This window comes from Amphibalanus amphitrite, unplaced genomic scaffold (genome assembly GCF_019059575.1).
Source record: "Amphibalanus amphitrite isolate SeventyFive unplaced genomic scaffold, NRLGWU_Aamphi_draft 000509F_arrow, whole genome shotgun sequence".
Taxonomy (NCBI): Eukaryota; Metazoa; Arthropoda; class Thecostraca; order Balanomorpha; family Balanidae; genus Amphibalanus; species Amphibalanus amphitrite.
Genome location: NW_024882003.1, coordinates 182,717 through 193,420, shown reverse-complemented (window position 1 = coordinate 193,420; position 10,704 = coordinate 182,717). Strand labels below are relative to the sequence as shown.

Sequence of the window (10,704 nt, the reverse complement as noted above, 5' to 3'; positions counted from 1 at the left end):
TATTAATTATAGGGCGTACGTGTAGCAGTGATTTATTCCCGTGCTGTGCGATGCCGAGTTGTGATACTTGAACCTGTTGAGATTCTCACGACTGGAACGTTACCTCCCGATCATCACACATACACACACGGTGCAACATCCGACCACTGCGCGCTTTATTCCTCGATCCAGGCCATTGACGCGAGATTACACAATGTCGACCGTTGCCGGCACGGCACACAGTCCAAACCGGCGGCGACACCATTCCCAGCCGTCCAACCGGCCGGCCGGCTGCGCCGCCCGCAACAGACAGATCAACGTTAAGTCTCCTTTATTTATGGAAGATCTACATGATGACCAAATGACCATGAACGGTAATATACACAGGGCTGGGGCGGCGGCGGCGGGTCGGGGGCGCCCGGTAATCGTCGGCGGCTGCCGCCCCCGCCGCCGCCGCCGCCGCCGTCGTCGGTTCGTCTGGGCTCTCTGAGGGCGTCCCGGTGGCGACTCGTCTCGTCTCTCTGGCGGCCGCCGAGCCTAGTCGCTCGCGCGGCGGCCCGCTCCTCGCTCACGCATCAGACACAGCAAAAATACGCGCGGTTTGTACAGGAGCTTCCCGAGCTCGGCAACTCGCGGCGGCCGCGCCCCCGCCGCCCTCTCACGCACACAGACACGCACACAGACACACACACGCACGCGTACACTCGGCCCGGCCCCGGCACGCCGGTCGGTGCGATGGAGAGATGTCCAGCACTGTCAGTCCACCGGCGCCCCGCTCCAGTCAGCGCCAGCCGCTGGGGCGATTCGTCGCGGCCGCCGCGGCGCCGCTGGTTCCCAATGGTTCCCCGTGGTTTCCGGTGGTTCCGACGGATCCCGGCGCGCCCACCACGTCGCCTATCACATCGGGCGACGGCGGAGGTGTGTAGTTCGTCCGAGCGCCGGCAGGTGGCACTGCGGGCGCGCTCAGTGGATGTCCGACGACTCTGGCTTTATTAAGCTATGGCTCTCTTGTGTGCTGGTCGGCTGCCGGCAGAGGTCAGCCAGGCTAGGTCACGGGGGTGCCCCAATAGGGCCGGCAGAGGTCAGCCAGGGTGGGTCACGGGGGTGCCCCAATACGGCCCGCAGAGGTCAGCCAGGGGTGGGTCATGGGGGTGCTCACATACAGCGTATGGTAGGCACTGGTGGGCACTGCCATGGACACGCAAAGATCACCGAGCGAACATGATAACGACCGTATCATAATCATTGTTTTTGTGGTATTTGATTCAGTCTATTAAACAGTCATTGGCAAATAATCAACCACCTTAATGTGACAATCTTACTGCAATGCTAATGAGAGAGAGAGAGAGAGAGAGAGAGAGAGAGAGAGAGAGAGAGAGAGAGAGAGAGAGAGAGACGAGAGAGAGAGAGAGCGAGAGAGAGAGAGAGCGAGAGAGAGAGCGAGAGCGAGAGCGAGAGCGAGAGAGAGCGAGAGCGAGAGAGAGAGAGAGCGCGAGAGAGAGAGCGAGAGAGAGAGAGCGAGAGAGAGCGAGAGAGAGCGAGAGAGAGCGAGAGAGAGCGGGAGAGAGAAAAACGATTATATTTCCAAGCATACAAGTTTGAAACGGTAAAAACAGCTAGTGAAAGAGCGGCTTTCAAAACGACATAAGACTTAAATCGTGAACTAACTAGAGCAGCAGCACGGGTAAGCGAGGGTAACAGCCGGGCACACTGCCACCACAAAGAAGCAGGGAGCAAGCGAGGGTGGTTAGAGGTGGCTAGCCGGGGCACCGTGTGCAAAGCAGAGTCACCCTGCAGTCTAGATAAATGCTAGCTGCATTCACTCGTACCAATTCAACATTGAACTATCTAACGACTGGTATGAGCTATGAGAGCCAGCCGAGTACTCAAAGATGCCTGGTAAAAGACGCATGATTGTGAAATTTTGTGAGAAAGTTCATAAGAAAATAGTTCGCGATTGGGAGGAAAAGTAGATTCTCCAAAATCCAAATACAACTACAAATAGAAATAGAAACTTCACTAACTGCAGCAGAGTCCATTTTACTTGGACCCATCCTGCTGCACTTCAACCTCCCCAATCCCCACTAACTACCATATTAAAACCCGGCCCCGCGTCCCATTGTAAAAGCAAGCAGGCCGCGGCGTCGGCCGGGCGTCTGTAGCGCGCGTCCCGCGACTACCAGTACCAAGTACCTTGACTCAGGTACTGTGGCTCGCTGCAGCGTTGCTCGGGCGGCCGCGGCGACCCCCCTCAGAGCCGCTCTGGAACCTAGGGGTACACAGACAGCTACAGGCTTAGGTCGGGGCCCGTGAGGTACAGAGTGCCGCCGACACCCAGCGGCAGAGACAGAGTGACGGCGGTGATGGGCGCAGACCGGGTCCCGGTGAATTCAGATGACTCCGCAGTCCGAACCATCCACCGAACACCCCGCAATGGCAGGTGGTCCCTCTCCAGCAACACACATTATCCGTGACCTTCAAACACTTCAATTTCTCCCCCCCCCCCCCCTTATTTGCCCAGATTCCGCTTTGTCCAAAACACCCAGCACCTCGACTATCGAAACCTCTTCCCCGATATTTTTCAATTCTGCTCGCGGCGAACCTGTCTCTTCACTGACTGGTGACTTAGGAACTCGACCGTCAGAGACCTCAGAAAACGTTACGGCAGCGGCGGAAACCAGAACCAGCGGTTCCCTCTGAACCAGTCTCGGAGATCCATCCATATCCAGACTTTGCCAGGTGAGATCCATCACTTCTCGCCTCGGGATAGTGGAATCCACAGCAAAAGCTCGGATACAAAAGCTCGGCCGACACAACTCAGCGACGAACTTTCGGGGAAACTTCGCGAAAGAAGTTGCCGAACGAGCGGAGAAAAAATCCAGACAGGACGTACTCCGGTTCAAAGTTTGGCAGTGCTGTTTATGAAGAAACGCCAGCCCCGAGTTATTCTTGGTTAAACAATGCGCCAAGTTAGTGCGGAAGTTTGCGACGAGTTGGTGTTATTTTGACCGTCGAGCGGTAAGCTCAGCTTTGTTCCGCCAACAGCGCAGTCTCGGTAAAACAATGCGCGAAACGTGACCGTCGCTCATCGATGGATCCGAATTGCCAAACTCGGGAGGCGCCCCAGCCGGGAGTTGCCCCTGCCCATCACCGGCGGGCGGCGCTAACCGCCGGCACGCCCCCATTTCGCCTGCCGACCCCGCCCCCACCACCTCACCCCAGTCAGCCGTCTCAACATCAGAATCCATCGCCATTTACGACCGAGAACTTTGGAACATCTGCACACTTGGTTTCAATCGTCGGCCAAGTTGAGACGTAAATTTGCCAAAGTTGGTCGGTAACCGAGCGAAGTCAGTGGGCCGCTTCAGTCCGAGATCGTATACAAATTTCAGCGGGTCCGAGCGGCCGCGTCCAGTTCTATTTCCTGCCACCCATTACAGACTGGTGTTGGAAGTTCGGTTTGACCCCCCCCCCCCCGCCCCTCAGCCTCTCGCTCCCGTTGTTGGACGCCGCGCTGAATCGGCCGGCTGACCTGGACCCATGCTGTTCTGATCCAATTAGGGAGTCCCGCTGGTCACCGACAGTAGCAAACTCGGATCGACAGTCGCACACGACCTCTCTGACCAGTAGCGGCGGAACACCTTCAATTAGGTAAGGGGGGGGGGGGCACTGCAGACTTTAGGTCCCATTCTTTCCATGCAACGCCCACAAGCTAATGTTAAAATGCCAAAATCAAAGGGGGGCACGGTGCCCCGGTGCCCTCCCCGTTCCGCCGCCTATGTCTGTGACCCGTCCGACCCTGATCACTTCCAACTAGAACCCAAACCCGCCACGGAGTAACACATACCAAAATCAGAGCAACATCCCCCTCGATAACTATCGTAATATAATGTGCTTGTCATATCTCTCAAGCACAATAAATCCTGCACTCAATCTTCATACGAACCAACCCTTACGATTCCATTTCGCGATTGTCACGTTCCCATACCACCTTAACCGCATTATCCTTTTAAGTATCACCTTACCCCACCCACACTCTCCAACAAGTCCAACACACCTGCCCACCACAGGGGTAACATTGCCACATGCACATGCCACCACATCAAGCCAGCCAGTCAGCGCGGGGAGGGGTGGGATGGGGTGAGGTAAGGGTCACCATGCCGCCAGCCGAGCTGAAAAGGTCACACATGCGCAAACGTGCGAGCATGCTGCTGGTGCATCTGTGCGAAAAACGAGCGTGAAAACGCGAGAAAATGCGAGACATGAAACAACAGATAGGGTGTGGCGAGCAGCGACAGAGACGGAAAGAATTGCTGGGGAATGGGAGCTTGGTTCAGCATCCGTTCGAATATAAGGGAACGGAAGGTATGAGAGGAATTGGTCTAACGTGAAAAGCGTTAGATGTTCTTGCCCAAGGACGCACTTGGGTTACATTTTTTGGTCATTGGCGAGAATAATGGCATTGAATGAGGTTCAAGGGTATTGGGCGGAACTTCATATCGCGCGGATAATGAATGGCCTGGTTTGTAGCTGCCCTCGAAGGGTCATGGACGCGCCGCGTGTCCTCCAGGCCCTACACTCGCTGCGCGGAGGAGAATCCAGCGAAATCAGCAGAGGTTGGCCGCCCCGACCACATCATTCCGACTCCGCCACTGGGGGACGCGGTGCCGCCGCTGGCAGGGCTCCGAGGGTGCTCAGGGAGTGGATAGACGAGGAAATACAAGGTCCCAGAGGGTGTACGTGACGGGTGCACACTGCACACTGTCCATGGCATGTGTCACCCAGATCTCGTATTGGTGACGTGGAGAGGGGCGGAATTTAGGCTCCTGTCACCTTCTCTCGTGACTGAACCTGAATGTAGAAAAATGGACATAGGTAACGAGAAAAATGAGCAAAAACAATAAAGAAAAGAAAAAGCTGAAAGTATATGCTTGATGAACTAAGCAAGAAAGCTGCATGAAGCTGGGGGAAAGGCGCCAAAGATTTAGGACACTTATATGGCCAGAAGCAGGCGAACAAGGATAAGCAAACGGCAGGTTCCTTAGGTCAGAGGCTCAGAGCAGCGAAAAAAGTTCCGCCAGGTATGAGATAGGCATAGCTCCGCCAAAGACGGCATAGCAAGAAGTGTAAACAGGGAAACAACAAGGAAGACCTCTAGCACAACAAGAAGCCAGTAGGCGAGGCGGCGGCTCGAGGCGGACGGGGGCGGGGAGGCTGGCCTGTCTGCGGTCTACTGAGCGGGATCACAGGTACCGGCAGGGTCGACGGAGTGCTCGGCCCGGTGTCTGCCGACGTCTCCAGGTCGCCGGGCTCGGCAGGATGGACCTGAGCCGGGTACTGGGGCTCCGGCTGCAGTTGAGACTGGAGTTGCAGCTCCGGCTGGAGTTGGGGCTGGAGTTGAAGCTCCGGCTCGGGCAGAGCAGGAGGCAGATCGGGCAGCGGTGGCAGCGGCGGGAGTTGGGGAAGCGGCGGAAACCGTGGGCCGAACGGAGGCGGCGGCAGCGGCTGTTGCAGGTAATACTGCTGCTGCTGAAGGTACTGCTGCTGTTGATGCAGCTGCAGCAGATATTGCAGCTGCTGCTGTTGCTGAAGCTGCAGCTGCGGCGGGGAGGAGAGTGGAGAGTAGGATGCCGCTGGCCAGGCCCGGGGCTCGGCCGGCGGCTGCTCCGGCCCGGTGGACCACCAGCCCGGCGGCGGGTACGTCCCGGGGTAGCCGGCGGACAGGCTCTGCTGCCACTCCTGACAGCCCATCGGCAGCGGGGCGGCCGCCGCCGGCCGGGCAGCAGCCGCAGTGCCGCACCGCCGCGCCTATCCACGCCGAGACCACATCCAAACAGAACAGACAGATCAGAAGGAGACGGAGAAACAGCAAAACACCGGCACAATCGATCGAAAATTTGGCCCGAAAACTTCAACCTCGCATGCCAGCCACCGAGTCGGGAGTGAGCACACAGATTTCACATCAAGCGGTCCGCTGGGCCGGCCGTGCGTGGCTGAGGCGTTGGCGGGTGCGCCGGTGCCGGGCTCGGTGGGTCGGGGTCAGGCAGGCACGGACGGCCGGAGACCGTACTCACTTGCGCGGTGGGGAGGTGGTGGGGAAGGGAGGACGGTACGGACAGCGACGCGGCGTCGTGCGCGGAGGTCGAGTGCGCCGCCACACCCATCTGGAACAGGGGGAGGGGCACACCGGGGCGGCAGTCAGCGGCGGCGGCCGTCCCCGAGCGCGGACCACACCAGAGAGACGGCGCCAGCTACGCACACTTCCAGACACGGCCGCCCGAGCCGCCGGGCACAAATGGCACGGCAACAGCCCACAGTCGGCGCAGTTTTTACCGCAAGCTCGAACACGGAGGATATCAAATGACTAACGATACATATTAACGAACCAATGAATTATTAATTAGCACGCAGAAACCAAATCATGAGGGTAAAAACATGAGGCACGCGTCTAAAAATGTGCGTATTCTGTTGCTGTTCTTGGTGAAGCGGCCCCAGCAAGCGGCGGTTAGAGCCGAGGTGAAGCGAACGGCGGACCACAAACGGCAAAACAAAAGCCAGAGACGTGTTACAAAAAAAAAAAAAAAATGAGAAAGCAAGGTTACGTCAGGCAATTCTCCGGCAATTCTTTGTGGGATTATCGGTCCAAATGTTGTCAAGAGCTGTAAATAAGTGGTATTTTGTATCGCTTCACCTCGGCGCTGACTTCCCAGGCGATTAGCTGCCGCGGCTAGCGAGCGCAGGCCGCCGCGCGAGGCAGGGACGCGGGACTGGCGACTTGTAACGGGAATTATTAAACCAGCAGATGGCCACATACCGACACATCGTGACTACAGTCCACCTCTCGTTACAAATCGCACCTCTCGTCCCGGCCCGCGCAGCGGCGGTGTGGGTCAGGTCAGGTCAGGCCGGGTCAGGTCAGCAGGTCTAGTCACCATCCCCGGTCACGGCACTCACCCCCCGCTGCATCTGGGCTGGGTAGTAGCTGCTGGGAGCGCCGGGCGCCGGCAGGCCGGGCGCGCCGGCGCCGTTCAGGCCGTCGCCGTACGAGGCCATCTTCAGGTACTCCTTGTTGACACAGTTGCGCAGGTTGTGTCCGACGATGTAGCGCCGGATCTCTGTGGCCGCCATCTCGCGCAGTTCGCTGAACGACGCCTCTGAGTAGTACGAGGCGTGCGGCGTGGCGATAATGGTGTTCTTTACCTCCTTCAGCGGACCTGCCGTGAGAGAGGGGAGGGGGAGTGAGACGAGTTCAGGGGAGGGAGGTGTGGCTGTGGACTGTGAGGTGTGAGCCGTGAGGAAATTTGAAACATCACCGGAGATACAGGCCGTAGTGTGTGCGTCATTGTCCTCGTCGTTCCATGTTTTGAATCTGTGGCCGTCGCTGTTGTCAGTATTACACACAGCCAAGCCACAAGCCCCACTCGTCTGCCAGAACAGTAACGGTGGCCCAGTCCACACTAGGTTCAGCGACGACCGTTTAAGGAAACGAAATGTCCATAGTGACCACTGACGGTCCCACTTCGGGGCGTCACCTCCCCCAGCCCGGCCCACTCCCGTCCCCGCACCACAATCTCCAGCACTACCTCACCCCAACTCCTCCCCAACATAGTCAACCAGCCCCCGCACAGTCCGGTAAACCCGCTCTCCACAGCCCCAGCTCGACCCGACAATAGCCACTGCGCCTGACCGGTGGTCATACTACGTCACAGAGCCAGCTCGCACCGCTTGCAGCGCTCAGGGGGCGGACCCCTCCTCCCCCTCCTCCCAGCGCAGCGGCGGGACACTCCCTCTCCCCTCCCCTCCCCTCAGGGCGACCTCCAGTTGACGTAAGACACCCGCCCCGCCTGCCCGGCGCAATGGCTGCCCAGTGTTTGGATCCACCCGGCGGCACTGAGGGTGTACCGCCGTGTCAGCCGGCGCGTGGCGCGGACGGGTACTGTCACTGGTGGACCGGGGAACGGCCAGGCGCGGAGAGGGCAGATATTGTTTGAGCGATGGTCTAGGATGGTGAAGGGTTGTGGTTTTATTACACCAGGCAGACAGTCGGCACATGCGTGGTAAATTGCAGTTGTGGGTCGGTGAGCTGACTGGAGATCTATCCTGAGCAATCAATGACCATTCCTTTACACTTGGTCAACGTTGAAAGGTGACTCAGATATTCATGAGCGCGACAATGTAGATGAATATGTGCAAAGTTACCTCTAGCGCAATGGGCATGACAAAATACCATAAAATATCCATATAATAACCGCTAAAGCGCAACACCCCACTGCCCTCTCCCCGCAGCGCGTGGCATCCTTACCAAGGAAGATGTTGTTGGGCTCGTTGGTGTGCACGTCCAGCGCGGCGGCTCGGATCCGTCCCTCTTTGAGCGCCGCAGCCAGGGCCTCTTCGTCCACCAGGCCGCCGCGCGCTGTGTTCACCAGGAACGCGCCTGTGTGGGGCGAGCAGGAGGTCAGAGGTCAACTCAGGGGGTCGGACAGGTCACGACGGGATAACAGTCTAAAGGGTCACCGAGTCCGGAGATTAAACATGTCATACGAGTTCAGACTGAGTTAGTCGACTAGGATCACCATCAACCAGCTTTAGAATGGTGAAAAGGGTTTACTAGCATCACAGCACAAGCAGTGATATTGAGCATTGAGTTCGACCATGACAAACAGATTCTGCCTTCATTCATTCATCTTCACACACCAGCGTATTTACACAAGGGACAAAACATAGCAGCCTCACAAATCCATAATCGAACTAGGTCACAGTCCTTGCCGTTCCACAGTCACAACCAAACTCGCACTGAAATAACCCAGACCAGTAAAAACGGGCCAAACAAACCAAATCAGCACCACGTAACCGGCACAGGGTGGCGGTTCTTATTTATCTACAGTGCTGAGGACGTTCGTTCAGCTTTCAGCTGATCCTAATTGGACTCCACCCCTTCAAACTTCATTTATCAAACACGCCCAGCCGTCAGAACGTTCCCTCAGTCCCTGCAGTCTGACCGACACCGCTTCCTGTGCCGGCAGTAACCCTCTCTCCCTCTCTCTCTCTCTCTCTCTCTCTCTCTCTCTCTCTCTCTCTCTCTCTCTCTCTCTCTCTCTCTCTCTCCTCCCTCCCTCTCCCCTCTCAGCCGCAGCGACACACGCGCGCGACCCAGACGGGCTGCTCCACTGTTTATCAGTCGGTTCGCAGAAGGCCGGAAGCTCACAGCGACAAAAACACATCTGGTCGAGTAGCTGGGCGCAGACCAGCCGACATCCCCTCCCCAGTTACCCCACCAACTCCTCCCCCCCTCCCACGACACACACACACACACACACACACTACACAGCCGTCCAGCCCTGGTCAGTGTGGTCACTCGAGTCAGCTCTGGGGCGAAGCTATATAAAAAATGTTGCCATACAATTTAACACAGAAACCCAAGCCCAGCAGCGAAGCCTCACAGATTGGTTTCAGAGAATGGGTAAGGACTAAGGACCACAGCTGCGTATCAGTCTCACCTGGCCTCATCTGCTTGATGGTGAAGTCGTTGATGAGCCTGTGGTTGTGCTCGTTGAGTGAGCAGTGAAGGGTGACACAGTCTGACTGGTACAGAAGCTCCTGTAACACACACAGACATACAAACACCGGTCAGAGCAGCCACACAACGGGAGACGTGCATACGGGGAAGTACGAACGACGCAGTGGATGTGGAGCCACCGAGCGGAAATGTAAACACGCCAGACGAGGGGAACTCAAACATGTGTTAGAACTCGTGCCACACTGTTCAGCATTCGAGAGCAAGCTGATTGATATTCATTGCGATACTGGTGCATCTACCATACATACATCAACACAGGTTTACAACCCCTCCCTGCTCTCCCCGCCCATTCATCCCTCCCAGCCCAGTCCAGTCGTCACTTCACCCAGCAGAGCTGGGGCATTGAACATTGACACAGCAGTCATCATGGACCGTGTATGCACCCGGCGTCTGGCGACATCCCCGTCCCCTTTCCCAGCCGAGATCATCAGCAGTATCGATCGAGCTCCTCCCCTTGGCAGGGCGGGGGACCAGTCAGTGCCCCCCTCTCGTCATCACAGGGGGAGGGGCTGGTCCTGACAGGGGGACATCACTCACAGCCTCCCGGTCCGTCAGACCAGCCCGGACCGCGCCCGGCCGGCACCAGTAGCGGAGTTGCTGCTGCGGACCGCCTACCCATACCCAGTCTGCTCTACACAGCGGCTGGTGGGACCCCTCCCTTCCACCGACCCCTCCCCTCCGTAACGCCCACCCAGACTGCGGCTGACGTCAGCAGCTCCTCTCCCCATCAGCCCACCCCTCCCCTCCCATCACCCGCCCGCCATTCCACACCATTCCCCGCCCCCCGCTCCTCTGCAGTGTCAGCCCCCCCCCCTCCCCCGGGCGGCGCTCCGTCGCAGGGCCGGCCGGAAGTCCCCCCCCCCCCCCCCGCCGTCACCTCTGGCCGGGACGAGCGGCGCCGGCTCGTTACGGGCTCGACAGAGACGGAGAACGGTCGCGATATCACCCCGCCCCTCTGCCCGCCCTGCTCCGGCGCTCTGCCAACGGAGAGCGCAGCTGACCCGGTGACCTGGCCGGCGCCCATGTGACCTTTGATCCGATCAATACCGGGTCGGCCGGACGGGAGCGCTGCTGAGCGAGGCGGCCGGCGTGGCAAGGCCGTCCGACACTGACACATCGACACGAGTGAGAGAGGGGAGAAGAGAGCG

At 58.3% G+C, this 10,704-nt stretch overlaps 1 protein-coding gene across 7 annotated transcripts in view; it reads right to left on the bottom strand.

Annotated features, from left to right (window-relative positions):
- Nucleotides 1–134: 134 nt before the first annotated feature.
- LOC122392960 (C-terminal-binding protein-like) overlaps nucleotides 135–10,704 on the bottom strand; it is a 45,589-nt gene continuing 35,019 nt past the window's right edge. The window contains exons 6-11 of one of the 7 annotated variants that reach the window (XR_006258605.1): nucleotides 9,477–9,576; nucleotides 8,282–8,413; nucleotides 6,934–7,193; nucleotides 6,054–6,143; nucleotides 2,174–2,248; nucleotides 135–1,007 (exon numbers count right to left, since the gene is read on the bottom strand). Coding sequence is in view for 3 of the 7 variants with exons in the window: in XM_043388352.1 (XP_043244287.1) it covers nucleotides 943–1,002; nucleotides 6,054–6,143; nucleotides 6,934–7,193; nucleotides 8,282–8,413; nucleotides 9,477–9,576 (642 nt within the window). In the remaining 4 variants the exon portion in view is untranslated. Of the gene's footprint in view, nucleotides 1,008–2,172; nucleotides 2,249–6,053; nucleotides 6,144–6,933; nucleotides 7,194–8,281; nucleotides 8,414–9,476; nucleotides 9,577–10,704 lie in introns of all 7 variants that reach the window. The other 6 variants (XR_006258606.1, XM_043388353.1, XM_043388352.1 and 3 more) reach the window with 6 other exon arrangements.